Genomic DNA, 20,527 nt, shown 5'->3' with positions numbered 1-20,527 from the left:
AGATGCATTACCCAATTGGAACTGGGCCACCCTGTCAGACCCTGTAACTCAGGGCATCGGTGAACCCAGGGCCTACCAGGGGCTGAAGCATGTATTATGCCACCCCTGGCTGGCCACCTAAATCTGACACAACTGGCTGCACGACAGCTGGGGCATCGTGGCGTACTCGCCCGTTGCTGTAGGTATAGCATCCCTATATCTAAACTCAAAATGGACACCCAAGTTCCTATCAGTCACCCCTATGGCAGGCATTAACAATCCTGAAGGCAGAGTGCGTGGAATCGTGTGAACTGGGCTCTGGCACGAGCCGAGCCCGGTTGCAGCTTGCGGATCCAAGACCCAATGGCTGTTCCATGATAACGCGTATCATATCGGTAACTTCGGTATAGCGTTATCAAGACATGTCGAGTAAGGTGTCATACGAATCGGGATGCTGCCCCCTCACCAATTCTGGCAACGAGGTTAGCATTCCGCCCTTCTAGAGGGACACGACATGTACGTAACTGTGAACCCCGGTTAAAGTTAGCCGAAGCCTCAGCTCCACAAAATGGATGCTGCCACCACAGACACGAGTCTGACCTCCTGCTGCTGAGAGTCCTTCCAGCGAGGAGAGCTTGGACAAAGGGTTTCCTGTCAGGGGCGGTGTTCGCACCATCCCAGACAGGGTTTGTGTATTCTGGGTAGGTAGGTCTTTGCAGGAAGGTGACTGCGGAGTGGCATCCCGGTGCTCACTACGCATCTGCCGGTTAGAACCAGTTCCAGGAACGCGCAGCCCCTAACCTGGGGAAAGTCCGGCAGGGGAGAGGGGTGTAACTACCCCCCTTCCTGGTCCAACCCCTAGGGCAGGACCTAGTCATGTACCCACCCCTTCTTTAGGATAAAGGCCGGAGCCGGGACCCTTCCAAATTAGATCATCTTTGAATCAAGAATACTTTCTACGAAAGGACTTCGAGACTCTTCTCAAGATTTCTCCCTTGTGGCTAAGGAGTAGTCACCCTGCACCAGCAGGCACCATCTAAGAACTCTGCGGTTTGCTGCAAGTCCTTCCTCAGGAATCCGACGACCCAGCTCGACGAGAACCGACTCCCTGGCACCTCTGACCTCTACCCACATCGTCAGCTCAGCTGAGATCTGTGGGTGCGACGAGACCTCGAGGGACCGGCCATCATCAAAACCTGCACGCTTTCTTAACCAGCACGACCACCGAAGGAATTCTCTGGTGAGTGCTCTGGGGTCCGAGAAGCCCCGACCCTGAGCAGCTCCAGCACCGAAGTGCAGTCTCTCAGCATCTCCACGATCTGCGTGGGGCCCTTTTGCTGCTGCTCAGCACGTTATCCGATCACTAGCCGCTGGCTTGTGACCCTTTGACGACGAACGACAACCAACGCTGCTGGTCTGGTTGCTCCAGAGTAGCCTTCTGCTCCTTTTTACGAGAGGAGCACCGCGGACCCTCCTGGTCCACTCAAGACGCCCTTTTAGGCCCACCACGTGGCCCTGAAATCTGCCAAGGCTTGTTGCCCCAATCCTGGGCCCAGCGACGCCGACAGCATCAATCTTCGTGGGACAGCTCGCACCTCCATCCTGGTCGCCGACAACGCCTCCTGGCCCGTGAGACTGCAGAGCCTAGCGTCGCCCACTCACCTAGTCGAGGTGACGGCCATTCGGTGCCTTCCTGGTACCCTCTGACTACTGGCTAGTAGTACGAACTTGGTCCCCTCTGCTTTCAGGTATCAACGATCTCTGATCCAGGCTTGGATCTCTACGAACTATTCATCACTGCTCGCCGGCCAGCAACTCCTTCCTTCCGGCTCCTGGCTCGTCAGCGAAGACCCCCGACGCCTGTAAGACTTGTGCAGCCGCAGTCCTTGTGGCTAGGTAACTCCGACACTACGGTGTCTGCATAGCCTCCTTACTTAAGGGTCCTGAGTCCCTCGCTTCCGACTTGCCTTATCGGGTCTGCCCGAGACCACTAGAACTTTCCGTGCCCTCGGGCACTTGTTTTAATTGTGCACTTGAAGTATTTTCCTAAGAGTTTTGTTCTGTGCTTAGTACCCTGTCCTCATAAAGAGTCCAGGGCTGTTGTGATTCTAATAAATACACCGTCTATTTTCATAACACTTGTGTGGTGTCCTTTCACTTGGTGTTCAAGGGGTATGTAATGGTATTACAGCTGGCTTAACACGCCCTCTAGAGTTTAGCCCGAAGACTGCTCGTATCCACGCTACTAGGATAGCTGGTCTAAGGTTGACTTACAACCAATCACCATAAGGGTCGTTTGGACCGATGCATAGTGGTCGCTAGAATAGCTAACGCTGCATATCGGGCCAACTTCTCACAGCTAGCACCGCCCCTGACAGGAAACCCTTTGTCCAAGCTCCCCTCGCTGGACTACGACTAGGTCCCTCCTCTGGGTGGGACCAGGAAGGAGGGTGGTTACACCCCCTTTCCTTTGTACGGTCTTGCGCCAGCTCTGGGGCTAGAGTGCCCCAGAACTGGTTCTGACCGGTGTATGCACAGGACACCTTCTGTGCCCCAGGCATGTCTCATTCCTTTCAGCCCTGTCCTACCTAATACACAAAATCCTGTCTGGGGTGGTGCTAGCACCTCCCAAGGCAAGAAACCTTTTGTCCAAGCCTCCCTCGCTGGAAGGACTCCCAGCAGCAGGAGGTCAGACTTGTGTCTGTGGTGGCAGCATCCATTTTGTGATGCTGAGGCTCGAGTTAACTTTAACAGGGGTTCACAGTTACATACATGTTGTGTCCCTCTAGAAGGGTGGAATGCTACCCCGTCGCCAGAATTGGCGAGGGGTTAGTATTCCGATTCGTATGACACCTTACTCGACATGTTTTGATAATGCTATACCAAAGTTAGCATTTGACTGCGAGGTTCATAATGCACTTAGGAGTATATGGTATAGCGTTATCATGGAACAGCTATTAGGACTTGGTTCCGCAAGCGGCAAACGGGCTCAGCTCATGCCAGAGCACCATCTCACATAATTCCAAGCACTCTGCCTTCAGGATTGATAAGGCCTGCCATAGGAGTGACTGATAGGAGAATATGTGTCCATTTTAGGGTTAGACATAGGAATACTATATCTAAAGCAAAGGGTGATTACACCACCTTGCCCCGGCTGTCGTGCAGCCAGTTGTGTCTGTTTAGATGGCCAGCCAGGGGTGGCATAATACATGCTTCAGCCCCTGGTAGGCCCTGGGTACACCTATGCCCTGGATACCTAAGGTATGCTGTACAGGGACTGATAAGGTGGCCCAGTACCAATTGGTAAATGCACCGTAGGTACATGTTTGTCAATTTAGAGAGAGAACAGCTAGGCTGTGGGTCTGATTAGCAGGCCCACAGCCAGGGAAAGTCGTAAACCAGTGAAGCAAAAAGCTAAAATAGGGGGTGACCATAGGATTGCAGACCCTACTCTCCTACAGTGTACACCTATTGGTGATACCCACTACACTAAATATAGGCAAATCTTACTGATAGTGTAGGAAGTCCCAGATAAGTAAAGCTCTCAAGGGGTAGCTGTGGAGAGCAGCTAAGGCTTATCCAGGAGGGTGTAAAGCAGATGCATTTACCACACAAGTCAGTCAGTGAGAATCACACAGGAAAGAACCACACTAATGTTAGAAAAATACTGTGTTATTTATTACACATCAAATCCAGACTACTTTGGTATATCTCCTATCCGGAGTTATGCATACACAATAACATTATCAGTAAAACAGGCAAGTAAAAGACAAAAACTCATGGGCCCATATTGGGGGTGTGCGACAAAACCTATAGTAAGTGGAATGTCAAAGGAGTACCTTACCAAGACTACCACCCTAGGATCTATAAGCCAGGGTGATCACGGAACAACCCAAGGTAAGTAACTAGGAGTCCCTAGGCGTCCGAGTGAAGGGGTGATACCCTGGGTCAGAGTCCATCAAATAAGTCAAGGTTACGATTTTCAGGATTCAGGACCCTTCCCAGAGGATCTGGAGGAAACTCTTTGGAACCAGGGAGATTGGAGAGCACTGCCACCCATGGATACTCAGAGAAGCAGGATACCTAGACCAGGGAGCCTGGTGCATAGGTGGGAATTGGTGTCGGAACCACTTGTTAACGTCAATGGGGATATTCGGATGTCCAGCTGCTACAGTGACCCGTGGACCAGGTCAGTGGAACCCAGGAGTATATTCTGGATGAGAAGCACCAGAGGATAGAGGACACAGAGTGCAAACCACCCAGAGTCATCCAGGAGTACAATGCCCATCCTTCTCAGAGGTACTTCACAGCAGAAGGAGATCTTCGTGTTGCAGCTGCAGAGCCCAAGCGACGATGTAGAACACAGGAGCCATGCATGAGCTGCCCCACGACAGTCAACAAATCACAGGAGGGTCAGTGGCCAGTAGGACCAACAACAAGCCTTGGCAATTACAGTAGATGCATTGTAGGAAAAGTTGCAAAGTGGTGGACCAATCAAGTTCCAGGAACGCACCCAGCACAGGTAAGCTAGCGCCAGTCCTCAGCAAGCAGGAGAGCCAGTAGGAATCAATGGAGACACCAGAAGGATCCTCTGGCAGCAGGGAGTCGGAGGGAGCCCTCAGTAGCACAACAAAGATGGAGGCCCATGTTGCAGAAATGCCAAGAGGGTGTCACTTTTGCTGCAGAATGATGCTTGATGCTGGGGTTTCTTGGAGCTCAAAGATCTTCGGACAGGGATGCTACTCTGATGGTCTGATGCTTCCATGTCCTCTACTTATCTTGCATACATCTCTCCTCTACAGGAAATTCTTTGTTCTGCCGTCCCTTGCCTGAGTTAGGCCCATCAGCAGGAGGACAAAACCGCATCTGGGGTGGGTAGCAGGAGTGGCTTGCATGCAGACTTGCCACGGCTACACTGGGAGACATGGAGAGGTGGTCCTCTAAGTAGCTCCCGACCCCCATCCCCAGTAGATGATCTCTTGCAAATAACATTGGCATCAGTGTAGTGGCATGATTGAAACATGTTTGATACAAACATGACCTGGTTCGGTTAAGCGATTATGTAGTTGGGCGTCTTGAGCTTGCCAGTGTCCATCACATACCTTAAAATGGCCTCCCCACACTTACAAAGCCTAGAAAATGGAGTCTGGGGTTTGTCGGGGTGTCTCTGCCAATGCAGGGGCACACTCACACTTCGAACCATGCACCCTGCCCGTGGACTGAAGGGCCTACCTTAGGGGTGACTTACAGGTTTTAAGTGCAGTGACCGGGATATAAGGTAAACCTTATATCTGGAGTGAAAGGAGTATGCACCATTTCACACAGACTGAAATAGCAGATCTGCAGACAGCTTGCATGGGCTCCCACGGGTGGTATAAAACATGCTGCAGGAAATGGGAGATCCTTGGTGTACTAATGCCCTGGGTATCTCAGTACCATAAACTTGGGGCTTACAGGAGCACATCAGTATACCAATTGTGGGGTGTACAAAATGTAGGAGAGTAGGATCTGTTACTAAGGTTACCCCCACTTTTTGCTGTCTTTCACTTGTTTGTCGACTTTAGTCTGGCTGGGATCCTGCTAACCAGGACCCCAGCCTCGCTGTTCTCTCTTTAAATTTATTGCATGTACATTAGGTACACTCCAGATTGGTTACTGGGTTACCCTTGTGAGTCCCTAGGTTATGGTACCTGTGAGAAGTTGGCCCGATATGCAGCGTTCGCTATTCTAGCGACCGCTATGTATCGTTCCAAACGACCCTTATGGTGATTGGTTGTAAGTCAACCTTAGACCAGCTATCCTAGTAGCGTGGATACGAGCAGTCTTCGGGCTAAACTCTAGAGGGCGTGTTAAGCCAGCTGTTATACCATCACATACCCCTTGAACCCCAAGTGAAAGGACATCACACAAGTGTTATGAAAATAAACAGAATATTTATTAAGAATCACAACAGCCCTGGACTCTTTATGAGGACAGGGTACTAAGCACAAACCAAAACTCTTAGGAAAATGCTTCAAGTGCACAATTAAAACAAGTGTCCGAGGACACGGAAAGTTTAGTGGTCTCGGGCGGACCCGATAAGGCAAGTCGGAAGCGAGGGACTCGGGACCCTAGAGTAAGGAGGCTATGCAGGCACCGAAATGCCGAAGTTACCTAGCCACGAGGGCTGCGGCTGCACAAGTCTTACAGGCGTCGGGGTCTTCGCTGACGAGCCAGGAGCCGGAAGAAAAGGAGTTGCTGGCCGGCGACCAGTGCTGAATAGTTCGTAGAGATCCAAACCTGGATCAGAGATCGTTGATACCTGAAAGCAGAGGGGACCAAGTTCGTACTACTTGCCAGTAGTCAGAGGGTACCAGGAAGGCACCGGTTGGCCGTCACCTCGACTAGGTGAGTGGGCGACGCTAGGCTCTGCAGTCTCACGGACCAGGAGGCGTTGTCGGCGACCAGGATGGAGGTGCGAGCTGTCCCACGGAGGTTGATGCTGTCGGCGTCGCTTGGCCCAGGATTGGGGCAACAAGCCTTGGCAGATTTCAGGGCCACGTGGTGGGCCTAAAATGGCGTCTTGAGTGGACCAGGAGGGTCCGGGGTGCTTCTCTCAAAGATGGAAGCAAAGGCCAGTCTGGAGCAACCAGACCAGCAGCGTTGGTTGTCGGATGTCGTCAAAGAAGGGCACAAGCCAGCGGCTAGTGACCAGACAACGCGCTGAGCAGCGAGCAGAAGGGCCCCACGCAGATCGTGGAGATGCTGGGAGACTGCACTTCGGTGCTGGAGCTGCTCAGGGTCGGGGCTTCTCGGACCCCAGAGCACTCACCAGAGAATTGCTTCGATGGTCGTGCTGATTAAGAAAGCGTGCAGGTTTTGATGATGGCCGGTCCCTCGAGGTCTCGTCGCACCCACAGATCACAGCTGAGCTGATGACGTGGGTAGAGGTCAGAGGTGCCAGGGAAGCCGGTTCTCGTCGAGCTGGGCCGTCGGATTCCTTGAGGAAGGACTTGCAGCAAACCGCAGAGTTCTTAGATGGTGCCCGCTGGTGCAGGGTGACTACTCCTTCGCCACAAGGGAGAAATCTTGAGAAGAGTCTCGAAGTCCTTTCGTAGAAAGTATTCTTGATTCAAAGATGATCTAATTTGAACAGGGGGCCCGCTCCCATCTTTATACTAAAAAAGGGGGCTGACCCGGTGACTAGGTCCTGCCTATGGGTGGGACTAGGAGGGGGGTGGTTACACCCCTCTGCCATGCCGGACTTTCCCCAGGCCAGGGGCTGGTGTGCCCCTAGAACTGGTTCTGACCGGCCTATGCGTAGTGAGCACGGGGTGCCACTCAGCAGTCACCTTCCTGAAAAGCCCTGCCTACCCAGGATACACAAAACCATGTCTGGGACGGTGCTAGCACCGCCCCTGACAGGAAACCCTTTGTCCAGGCTCCCCTCGCTGGAAGGACTCCCAGCTGTAGGGGGTCAGACTCGTGTCTGTGGTGCCAGCATCCATTTTGTGGAGCTGAGGCTTCGTTTAACTTTAACCGGGGTTCACAGTTACATACATGTCGTGTCCCTCTAGAAGGGTGGAATGCTAACCCCGTCGCCAGAATTGGCGAGGGGTTAGTATTCCAATTCGTATGACACCTTACTCGACATGTTTTGATAAAGCAATACCAAAGATAGCATTTAACCGCGAGGATTATAATGCACTTAAGAGTATATGGTATGCGATATCATGGAACAGCTATTAGGACTTGGTTCCGCAAGCTGCAGACAGGCTCAGCTCATGCCAGAGCACCATCTCACACGATTCCAAGCACTCTGCCTTCAGGATTGTCAAGGCCTGCCATAGGAGTGACTGATAGGAATCTGTGTGTCCATTTTAGGGTTAGGTATAGGTATACTATACCTACAGCAAAGGGTGATTACACGACTTTGCCCCAGCTGTCATGCAGCCAGTTGTGTCAAATTTAGGAGGCCAGCCAGGGGTGGCATAATACATGCTTCAGCCCCTGGTAGGCCCTGGGTACACCTATGCCCTGAGTTACAGGGTCTGATAAGGTGGCCCAGTACCAATTGGTAAATGCACCTAGGGTACATGGAATCCATTTTACAGAGAGAGCAGTAGGCCTGGGGTCCTGATTGGCAGGGTCCCAGGTCGACTATGTCAAAAACCAGCTAAAACACAGGGCAAAAAGTTGGGGGCAACCATAGTCAGGAGGTACCTTCCTACAGTACCTTAGGCACCAAGGGCATAGGTACCCCAGAGGCCTACCAGAGGCTTAAGCAGGTATTATGCCACCCCTGGGAAGCCTTCAAAAATGGCACCACAGGTCTGCACTTGCAGCCTGGGTAAGGTGGTGTAACCCCTTACTCAGATATAGTATACCTATATCTACCATTTAAAACAGACACATATAAACCTATAAGTCACTCCTATGGTGGCCTTGACAATCCTGAAGGCAGAGTGGTTGGTGTTGTTTGAGAGTGTGCCCTAGCAAGAGCTGAGCCCCTCTGCAGCTTTCGGAATCCCTTCCTTATAGCTGTTCTGTGATATAGCCATACCATATACTCTTAAGTGCATTATAATCCTCGCAGTTAATTCTAACTTTTGGAATGGCTTTATCAAAACACGTTTTTGGTATCAAACACTTTGGAAATGCGACCCCCGCCAGTTCTGGCGTGGGGGTAGCATTCCACCCTTCTAAATGGAGAAGATATGTACACACTTAGTTTCCCGGTAATAGTTTAAAAGAGCCCCAGCATCACAAAATGGATGCTGCTGCCACAGACACGAGTCTGACCTCCTGCTGCTGGACGAAACTCCGGCAGGGGAGGCCTGGACAATATGATTCCTGTCCAGGGAGGTGCCAGCACCTCCCCAGACAGGCTTTAGTGTATTGGGGCAGGTTGGGTTGCATTCAGTGAATGCTTTTCAGAAAGTGTCTGGGGCACACAAAGTGTCCCCGTGCATTTCCCAGTTCAAACCGGTTGCTGGGGCACTCAGCCCCAGCTCTGGTGCGAAACTGGGCAAAGGGGAAGGGGTGTAACCACCCCCTCCACAGGTTCTCCCATAGGTGGGACGCTAGAGTTAGTCCAAACCCTAAACTTGGAATAAGTATAGGAACCCAGTCACTAGGAATTTAGATTACCCTGGACAAAACTCTTAAAAAGGAATCTTGGACCTTCGACATTCCATATCGACAGGAAGACTGAAGAAATCTCCCTTGGGGTCAAGGAGTGACTCCCCTGTTCAAACAGGCACCAAAGAAGCATCTTGCTGGTCTGCATTTTCAAGGCTCCCGCCTGAGCTCGAAGAATCTGCGACACAGGACAAGGACTTCCAGACATCTCCAAGGCTGACACGAGTCCCCAGCAAAGCTGAGACCTGTAGCTACCACGAGAGACGTGGGACTGGAACTACTGGACATCCTGCACATTTGCTAGTGCAGCGACTTTCCGAGCTTTCCCAAAGTTGTGCATTGGGCTACTTGTAGTCCAAGCCCTGAGCACCCTTTTGCTTCAAAGATTGTGGGCCTACACTCCATGAGTGTTCCGTGGGCCCGCTTTCAGCATTTCAGCTCGAGGCTCCTTAGCGATCCCTAGTCCATCGACTGGTGGGTCCCCATGAAGGACAATCCTTTTTTTCTTGGGCTTTCCTAGTTGCTCCAGACGTGCCCTGACTCCTCTCCAAAGGGTGAGTCCTTCAGACCTTGCTGGTCTGCTCCAAAGCCAATCTCGTCATCTTGCGTGGGTTGCTGTTGCCAAGGCTTGTTGGGACCAATCCGGATACCGACGCTGCAGCACTAGACATCCTTCGTGGGACAGCTCGAATCCAGCTCCTTGTCGTCGTAGAGGTCTCCTGGTCCTCTTGGCGGAAGAGTCAAGCTTCACCAGCATCACTTAAAAGCACCCGACATCGGTTGGCATCCTCTTGTCGCCATCCTGGTCACTGGCTAGTGACCCAGACTCTGTCCCCTTTGCTTTCAGGTTCTTCAGATCTCCGATCCACCCTTAGATCCATCTGCACACTTTTCTCCAGGTCGCCTGCAGCACTTCTTTGCAGCTCGCCACTGGAAACGACGACAAAACCTGACACGAAAAGACACCTATGCACCCGGCTTCCCAGGGTGAGGTAACACGAGTACTTCAGTGCTCTCCCTTGGGTCATGACTCTCGAAGTGTCCAGTACTGAAGGGGTTCTACCATAGTCCACTCCTAAGTGTCCTTAATCTTTAACTTTGTAACTTAAACTTTCTCCATAGACGTCAATGGTGATTTGCGGCTGTGTTTAGACACTGCACGCGTTCCCCCATGGGTCTCCTGCGTCCCTACCGTGGGTGGTTCCTGGTTACCCCAGCGGTTCTACAGGTCTAGGCCTTGTCTCTATGCTCAGAGCGGTACTTATACAACTTTCTTAGTATATGGTTCGTGAGGCCCCTAGGGCAAAACGTATAGTGTGTGCAATTTAAGTTCTTGTATTGTACTTTTACTTCTAGCCTCATAAAGAGACTAGAAGGGTTGTGTTTAGAATAAATACATATATATTTGATATATACCTGGTGTGGATATCCTTTCATTTGATTATTCAAGGGAATATAGACTGGTAAAACACGATGCTTTACATTCCTTCAAGACTTAGCCTGAAGGCTGCTCTCCACAGCTACCACTAGGATAGCTTTCTATAAAGGTTGTCTTAAACCTACCATCAATAAGGGTCTTTTGGACTGGTGCAAGGTGCCCACTAGAATACTTTACCTCATATGCCACGCCAACTTCTCACAAAGTACTTACCAGTCAACTTAGAGGAGAGAGCTCCGGCACTGGGGTCCTGGTTAGCAGGATCCTAGTGCACTAAAGTCAAAACACAGTCACCAGGCAAAATGTGGGGGGAACTTTCCTACACGCACAATGAGCCGTTAGGAGCTTGAGGGACCACTACCTCAAGGCCCTCAAATTCACCATGTGTTAGTCGACACAAGTATCCAAGCCGTGGTCACGCTCGAGTAACCAGAGGCAAACAAGCTACGCAGTCCGTCACAGACATCAATCAGTGACAGGCACCATAGGGTTCCGAGAGAACATCCCTCCCACATCAGGAGAAGAGTCTCCTTAAAGAGTTTGACGAAAGTCTGAAAAATGCTAGTCAAAAAGTGAGAAGGGGTTGCTCGCTTAGGATTTATGCTGACTGTTGCAGAAAGAAAATAACTAACACCAGCATGCTGGGGTGGCGCTTGTATCACTGCAGACGACGCCATGCGGAGCCGATCCACGCCACCTACAGCATGTAAGTAAGGGTACTGCTCATGAAAATTTCCGGATCCATTCTGATGCCTGGGGATAATTCTAAGGTAAGGAAACTGCAGATAGAAGACACTATCAGATAAACTCTGAGCCCTAAAACCCCATCAGCACCCATAAACTCCACCCATTACAGATCTCAAAAAACCTGAATCACTTGTAAACTCCACCCATCCCCTAACCAAAACCACCTTTCTACACCTGAATTCCACCCTTCACTGACCCCTATAAACCTGTCTAAAACCCTAAACATCACACATCCCTGAATTCAAAAACCCCTCACAATACTCAACCCAATTTTAATTTACTTTTAGATTTTTAATTAAAATTAGCTTTCCTTTAAAATGTTTCCTTTAATTTTTAATGTCTTTATATTTTCATAAAACTGCCTTTCCATAAAAAATGTTTTTCAAGATTTAGTTTCCTCTATTGTTTTTCAGTTTTGTTTTGTTTTCCACTATTCACATACATCAGAACATACCTCCTAATACACTTTTTGAAAGTTTTCTCAGCTAAGGAAGGCATTTCCAGTACCTTCTACTGGAGGATGGCATCCTACAAGTAAGGGAATATTAACTGATGATGCAGATAAACTATGGAGCGGTATCACTGCAAGTAATTTGGTCCATAGCTTAGAAGAACATGCACAAATATTAATTTAGAAAACAAAGAAATTGATTACCTGTAAATGAAGAGTTAGAATTTACCAAAGTTCTACGTAATGCCAAGCCTTCCAGGAACAGTTTATCAGCTACGTTTATCACGCTTTCATGGTCCTGCTTTTCCATGATCACACTGTGGACATCACCATGAACACTAACTACTTTGATTGTGACATCCTGATCAAGCACCAAACTTTTGAAGCGTTCCACCACACTGACAGACCACTCGGCAGTGTGAGGTATTATTCCTAAAAAATAAAGAGAAGACAGTGGTGTACTCCATCCTTCCCAGAACATTTAATTTTGTTATCAAATAGCAAGTTTTTCTTTCCCACATAAAAATGATAAATGTTTTCTCAACTCTACAAACATTACATCTGCCAGGACTATGTCATCTTCCCCCGTGGAAAAACATGGAAAAACAAACATTATGTAGACTGTGCAATAAGGGTGAGGAGAATATTCTCCACCTATTATGTATTTGTCCTGAACTCTTAATTGAGAGAAGAGCATTACTTAAATCCCCGCTCAATGTACGTGGAATGAGAACATGCAGACAGGCCCTGATACGGAGCCTTTATTCTGATGACATAAGTTTGAACGCTACTTTTGTAAGGTTCCTACTAAAAGGGGAAAGGAAATTAGGAGAATAATATTTTTAAAATGAAATGTATTATGAAACAAACACATTTTAATGATGTAAGCCTACTTTTAACTGTTTTTAAACTTAATCTGGTTATTTCATTGCAGACAAATGTACAGTACACATTTTAGGACTGTTAACAGAGACTGTTCTGCCAATAAAAGAATCCATTTATTTGCTGGCTAAGCACAACACAACAACTAACTGACATTCTGTACACTTTGACTGCATAAAAAGTTACCAAAGTGACTTTTTTGTTTTTAGTGATGTATATGCTGTAGGACGGTGGATACCTGACTATGGTTACCCCCAACTTTTTGCCTGGTGTTTTGCTGGTTTTCCGACTTAGTTGGCCTGGGACCCTGCTATTCAGGGCCCCAGGCCTACTGCTCTCTCTGTAAATGGATTCCATGTACCTTAGGTGTAGGAGAGTAGGGTCTGCAATCCTATGATCACCCAGACTTTTTGCTTTTGTTTCACTGGTTTACGACTTTCTCGGGCTGTGGGCCTGCCAATCAGACCCACAGCCTAGCTGTTCTCTCGCTAAATTGATATGTGTACCTTAGGTGCATTACCCAATTGGAACTGGGCCACCTTGTCAGACCCTGTAACTCAGGGCATCGGTGTACCTAGGGCCTACCAGGGGCTGCAGCATGTATTATGCTACCCCTGGATGGCCATCTAAATCTGACACAACTGGCTGCACGACAGCTGGGGCAACGTGGCGTACTCGCCCTTTGCTATAGATATAGTATACCTATATCTAACCCTAAAATGGACACCCGCATTCCTATCAGTCACTCCTATGGCAGGCCTTGACAATCCTGAAGGCAGAGTGCGTGGAATCGTGTGAATTGGGCTCTGGCATGAGCCAAGCACGGTTGCAGCTTGCGGAACCAAGACCCAATGGCTGTTCCATGATAACGCGTACCATATCGCTAACTTCGGTATCGCGTTATCAAGACATGTCGAGTAAGGTGTTGAGGTTCCGTGACGATTCGAACCCGTGTTTGACATCGTCGTAAACCTATAATTTCGGTACCAGTGAACCGTAAATTATCCATCTAGTATATCCTGGTGTTTTCGCTATGCTACGAGCAAGAGCACTCCTGTTATGAGCACATTTCCGGTACACCGATGGCATCCATTTTTGATTATGGCATCCATCTTGTTTTCTTGCCCTCACATAGTCAATGAACAAACAGTGACCTCTGATCAATTCATTTCACTCAAAGGACACGTAGGCTTTAGCCGGCGATTCACCTTGTTGATGACACGTACACCTTAAGTCAGAAACGCTGTGGCCGCATGACTCGGCAGAAGCTGCCTCCTCTGCCTGAGGCCAGTCCTGCTATACTGGTTCTTGTGTTTGTTGGCCTGATCATGATTAGGCGGCCGAAGTCGGTAGCCTTGCCCATTTACGACCCACAAACATCTCTTATCCTGCTTTTCTATCTTCTACACCTGTCTCTGCTCCTTTCCTTCTGGGCCTTTATTAGGGGGAGGTAACGAAATTTACGATGAGGCGGTCCGGCTCCTGAATGAGAAGATGACATGGGATTATGATCGAACAGTGGGAACCCCTCATTCGTAATATTTGACATCAGAAATTCGTTGACGGTTCCTGTTTGACGCAAAATATTTATTGTTTAGGATACAAAGTTTAAGAAATGTACTAGCATGTGAAGAATGTTGCCTACAGCTAAAACCCTTGTATTTAAGGAGCAACTCACTTAGTGCAAATGGAACAGGCTCCTAGAATCTGCCCGTGTGTAGTTTCTGTGACTTCTGTATCCCTGCAGTAATAAACCTTTGGTCTCTGACGCCACCATCAAGAAGCCCGTGTTTCTGTTTATTTGTGCACCGAGACAGGTAGAACTCAGGGGTCTTCGGGTGTTGTCCCTGACACCTCTGGACCGTAATAAAGTCCAGAACTCCAATTTGCGCCCATAGTGGGGCGACGTCATTCGGTACCGGTCCAAAAGCCTGAAGAGTTCGAGAAACTTTGTGTGAAGATTCCAGAGGGAGGCCCCCCACTTCATCGATCCCGGTATATCGCAAAAGTGGCTCGACGTTCTCTTCCACGAGGGTTCCCGTTCGGACGGCTGCAGAGGTCCGCTGCCTTGACTGTCGCCCTGTCTTGGACCCGAGGTGCAGTCCTTAGTACGGCGAGACGTAGACGGGTTTCTCCTTGGTGACGTGTTCAGTGCCTCAGTTAAGTATTAAGTGGTTGCTAGTTGTTTTGGTTACTTCGTAAGGATTTATCAATTGGTTGCTCCTGTTCGGATAATCCTTCTAGTTCTCTGGTTTGACTTGGTTTTGTAGATTATCACTGGTTGTTCTAGTTACGATAATCTTTGGTTTGGGTATCGATACATTTGTTCATTTGATAGGCCTAAGTTCTAAGTTCGATTGCGCATCTTTGTTTGTGTTCGTTCTGTGTTCCGGTTTGTAAAATGGTAAGTCGGAAAAACTGTATGTTTTCATGTTTTGGTTGCAACAGGGATTCCCGGTTGGAGGACTCATGTCCGGTTCCTCCGATTGGAACTCCTATTTATGAACTATACTGCAAGCATGGTGTGGGTCCTATATCTTATAATGAGGTGTGGGTCCGTTACACGAAAGAGGATGGTGTCCTTAGTTGGCCACTACATGGTAGTTTTGAACCTGAAATTCTTGATAATTTGGAAGTAAAACTGTTTAAGAAGAAAGCCCGGCCGGCAATGTTTGATTCTTTCCGTTTTTGGCGAAAAGAATCTAAACAAAGAGAGATTAAAAAATTGAAGAAAGAGCAGAAAGAGCAAGAGTTGACCTTAATACAGGCTGCTGAGCAGCTGCAACTCGATAAAACTGGGAAAGCGATAGAGATAGCTGATAGAGAACGTAATTTGGCGATTGACAAGTGCTACCCTGCCTTGCCATCGAGTACTGTTATGTCAGTAGAGGACCCTGAAAAGGATCCCCTGTTGTCTTACTTGTTGAGGTCACCTCCACCGTATGCACAGGGTGCTACAGCTCCACCTTTGCCAAATGTTTTGTTACCGGCTGCTGTCCAGCCTGGGATACCTGCTCCTGCTCCCTTGAATCTAGCTCCTGCACTCCCTGTGGTTAACAATATTCCTCCGGCACCCCCTCTTCCAGGGTTGCCCGCTCCTCTGCCTATGCCTGCTCCGCTTATACCTGTTGTTTCGCAAGCTACTTTGCCTGCTACCCCTACTCTTGCTGTTTCATCTGTTCCGACTACTACTCTACTCAAAACTTCTGCCAGCTATATGACTCCGCTTTCTGTTTGTCGAAGAATCACTGAATCTGTCACTAATATTCTATCTCCTTTTTACAAAACTCTAATTAGGAGTCCTGCCTCTGAATCTACTCAGAGACGTAGTCAGCTTCCTCGTACTAAAGAACGAGGAATATTAGATTCCACAGCCCTTGGGTGGATTTCGAAAGTTGGAAGGTATGATGTACGAGATGTATTAGACACATTTATGCAATGGAATGAACCGACTCAGCGCTATGTGTTCGATGTAATGTGCTCCCTTTTGCGTGAGGATTGGGAGGAGGACGACTCTGAATCAGTTCCGGATGAATTAATTCATGTTCAACAAAAATTTGCTGCAGGTATGATAGTGGGTCAGGATGTAAAAGAAGCGATGGAACTAATCTTAAGCTATAGGTTTGATCCTTCTCTCCGCTCACCAAGGGACCTAGAGAAACGTAGCGCAAAACAAGGTCGTCAATATCCGATGAGGGAAGTTCCGCCAATATGGCGCGAAGCCGTTCAAGCTGATGTAGCGAATGGTATTGCAGCCGCTCCAGCACGATTCCAGAGAGTGTGGATACACATTCCGTGGAAACGAGCTGAAGTGTTAGCAGTGAAACAGGCTTTCCCAGATCCGCGTAAAAATCCAGCCGGGTATTATAAAAAGCTGACTCAGACGGTTCAGGCTTGCGTAATGAATTTAGCAGACATCGACATGCTATTTGGCAATGTAGTGCCGCAACCTATTTGGGCTAAAATTCGTAATGAAAATCATCCAGTTGCTCTTGGTGGTGATATGCCAGCTATCATAGCGGCAGATGGTCTACAGATTGGTGGTTCTAAGCCCGAACCCCTAATTGCTAATTTACCTGGTAGGATAATTGATTTAATGAAAACTTTGATGCCAGCATTGCGCGTAAATTGGGACAAATTGTCCGCATGCAAGCAGAAGAAAGACGAAAGCGTATCCGACTTCTTCACTAGATTTGGAGAAACTTTTGTAGATCATAGTGGTCAGGATATGAGCACGGAGGGAGGACAGAGATTATTTGTTGATAAGTTTGTGCACAATTTGTTACCAGAGCTTAGTAATAAATTAAGAGATTCTGAAAGTGCGTGGGCTGTCTCTACGACTGCGCAAATACTTGCAACTGCTCAGTATTATGAAAATAGGGATAAAGAAGAGAAAGAAAAGTCAGAAAAGAAAACTAAAGATTTAAAAACTAAAGTCCTTTTGCAACAAGCATATCCACCTCGCACGAATCAGACAAACTCACAGCAAGGGACATATCAGAGGACCGATTACGGTTCCCAAAGACCGCAGTACCAATGGAATCAGTGTGCGTACTGCAAAAAGGAAGGCCATTATAAGAATGAGTGTCCAGTCCTAGCACAGAATGCGCAAAATAATGGTGTTCCAGCTCAGAGAGGTCGTGGTGGTTTTACGCAAACTTCTAGAGGCCGAGGACGAGGTACTATGTCTCCGCAGACTAATGATCGTCCTTCTAATTACTTCGATCAACGAAATGGGCAATCTGTACAGCCTGGTAGATCTCAGCAGTACCATGTTGAAGACTACTGTGAGGTTAGCGAGGAAATTCAACAACAAAATGAGTACTAGGACAGCCATGGACAAAGAGAGGGAGTAGTATCAGTTCCAGTAGACCAGAGTGGGCCCTATGTCGCAGTAGCTACATCAGGTGTGGTCGAACCGTTTCTGTTGGATACTGGTGCAGCAAAAAGTTCTATCATGCATGCAAAACTCCCTGGCGCACCTTTGTCCGGCTTAACAAACGTTTCAGTAGGTTTTTCAGACGCCCCTGTTTACAACCCTGTTTCAGGTCCTTTGTCTATTTCTGTTGGACCTCGTCAATTAAAAGCACCCCTGATTTTGACGACCGGTTGCAATGAAAATCTGCTTGGTTTAGACCTGTTAAAACGCCTGTATGCGACACTGTACTGTTCTCCGTCAGGAGTACGGCTTACGTTAGGTAAGAGGGTCATCTCCCCGATGTACTTGTCAATGGATGCGCTCCCACTGGAGCTGCGTTCTCTCCCTGATACTCTTTGGGCGACTGGTCCTAACGATGTAGGTCTTTTGGAAATTCCTCCTTATGTAGTAAGTTTGAAAGCAAATGTCAAATTCCCACGAATCCCACAATATAGGATCTCTAGTGAAGGCGAGCGTGCACTTTTATTGATAGTGCAAGATTTGATCCAGAAAGACGTAATAGAAGAAACTAGAGGAAATGTCTGTAACAGTCCCGTCTTGCCGATTTTGAAACGCACTGATCCTTCAAAACCTCCAGTATACAGATTTGTAATTGACCTTAGAGAGGTTAACAAAATTGTGGTTCCGCAGTTTCCTGTGGTTCCAGACATTACTGCATTGTTGACGTTGATTCCTGCTACAGCCACATGGTTTTCGGTGATCGACTTGAAAAATGCCTTTTTCAGCATTCCGATAGCCGAGGAAAGCAGAGATATTTTCGGCTTCTCTCTAGGAGGTCGAAGTTTCAGGTTTAAACGTGCTCCACAAGGCTATTGTGAAAGCCCATCCATTTATAGTCAGGCATTAAAAAGTCAGTTAGATTCTTTTGTACTTCCTCCTGGTTCTGCTTTGGTGCAATATGTGGATGACCTTCTAGTGGCTGCTGATGACAAGGAAACTTGCAAAACAGCTACAATTTCCCTACTGCATCATTTGTCTGATTTACATCACAAGGTGTCACCTTCCAAAATGCAATATTGTTGCCAAGAAGTGACCTACTTAGGTCATCTCTTGTCAAAGGAGGGAAGAAGGTTGACCCCGGAGAGAATAAAAGCAATTACGCAGATGAATGTTCCTAGCACGCAGAGAGAAGTGCGCACGTTTTTAGGTATTACTTCATACTGCAGGCAATGGATCCCAAATTTTTCTCTCTTAGCAAAACCATTGGTGGCCCTGACTGGAAAAGGTGTTCCAAGTCCGGTGCCATGGTCTGCAGAATGTCAGCAGAGTTTCTCTGAGTTACAAAATGCACTGTGTTCAGCTCCGGTGTTGGGTACACCTGACTACAGTAAGCCATTTACACTCTATGTTCACGAGAGAGAAGGTTGTGCATTGAGTGTCTTGACGCAACGATATGGTGATAAACAACGTCCTTGTGCGTATTTTTCATCAACATTGGACCCAGTAGCCAGAGCGTTGCCAAGTTGCTTAAGAGCTACAGCAGCAGCTGCAGTGTCCATTCGACAATCTGCTGGTTTGGTCATGAACAATATGCTGGTGGTCATGGTTCCACATGCTGTGGATACACTCATGAACCGAACGAAGACTCAGCACCTCACCAGTGCTAGATTATCAGGCTATGAGCTGACACTGCTAGTGAGTCATATTCAGATTAAAAGATGCAATGTATTGAATCCAGCAACACTGTTGCCGACTAGCCAGGAGTCGAGTGATTCGGAACCCCATGACTGTTGTTTTAGAACCGAGGAGGAGACAAAAGGACGGATTGATCTTAAGGACACTCCGTTAACAGATCCAGATGGCACGTTATATGTTGACGGGTCTTGTTTTAAATTGGAGAATGGTGATGTGACAGCTGCCTACGCAGTAACGACTTTGAATATGATTGTGGTAACTGCAAGAGTGAGTCAGAATTCTGCCCAAGCTGCAGAATTAATTGCATTGACTAGAGCGTGTGTCTTAGCAAAGGGAAAGAGAGTGAATGTGTTCACAGATAGTCAGTATGCGTTCGGCGTAGCGCATAGTTTTGGTCGACTGTGGAAGGAAAGAGGTTTCATTACGTACCATGGGACTAAGATCCAGCATGGTCAGCTAGCCAATGACTTGTTGGAATCTCTAACCTTACCGACTGAAGTTGCGATTGTGAAGTGCAGTGCTCATCGAGCGGTTACGGATGATGTCGGTCGTGGAAATGCTTTTGCTGATGAGATAGCTAAACAGACAGCTAGGAATATGATGAGTGGGATGTATGTTGCAACGTCTGCGAGATGGGTTGCGGAATCGGGAATGTGTGAGGACACAGTGGAAAGTGTGAAAGCAATTCAGGAAGAAGCGACTAAAGAGAAAAAGATTGCATGGAAAGAGAAGACGGGTAAATTGGACTCGAGTGGATGTTGGATTGACTTGTCGGAGCATCAGCGTTGGATGTTGCCTGATGCGTATGTGCTTGCAGTGGTAACGATGGCGCACGGAGCAGCGCACATTAGTTCTAAAGGGATTTGTAAGATGTTGGCCCCAGTCTGGAAGAATGATGGAATCAGTAAGTGTGCGGAAAGAGTGGTGAGAAACGGTATGATATGCCTGATGCACAATCCTGGTAAGGGAACCCCCACACCCGCTGGACACTTCGCTCCTCCTTCTTGCCCCTTTGAAGTGATTCAGTTGGATTTTATCCACATGGACCGATGTAATAACCTTAAATATGTCCTGGTGGTAGTTTGTGCTTTTTCGAGATGGATTGAAGCATATCCGCTGAAAGATAACACTGCCGTGCCCACTGCTAAAATCCTCCTAAAGGAATACTTCCCCAGATACGGTATGCCTCGGATTGTATGGTCAGATAATGGAAGTGAGTTCGTAGGGAAAGTTATGCAGAGTGTGTGTGCCGGCTTGGGGATCAAGCAAAAATTTCACAGTGCGAACCACCCTCAGTCAGCAGGTTTAGTTGAAGGATACAATGGTACCCTTAAAC

At 48.0% G+C, this 20,527-nt stretch overlaps 1 protein-coding gene across 2 annotated transcripts in view; it reads right to left on the bottom strand.

Moving 5' to 3' along the window:
• Positions 1–20,527, bottom strand: part of TDRD1 (tudor domain containing 1) — a 1,954,313-nt gene that overhangs the window by 138,938 nt on the left and 1,794,848 nt on the right. For both annotated transcript variants that reach the window (XM_086922877.1, XM_086922878.1), the window contains exon 23: positions 11,940–12,167. In XM_086922877.1, coding sequence (XP_086779003.1) covers positions 11,940–12,167 — 228 coding nt within the window. The remainder of the gene's footprint in view (positions 1–11,939; positions 12,168–20,527) is intronic.

Source organism: Lissotriton vulgaris, chromosome 5, assembly GCF_964263255.1.
Source record: "Lissotriton vulgaris chromosome 5, aLisVul1.2, whole genome shotgun sequence".
In the NCBI taxonomy this organism is placed as follows: Eukaryota; Metazoa; Chordata; class Amphibia; order Caudata; family Salamandridae; genus Lissotriton; species Lissotriton vulgaris.
The sequence above is the reverse complement of the archived record's forward strand: the minus strand, read 5'-3'. Positions and strand labels throughout refer to the sequence as shown.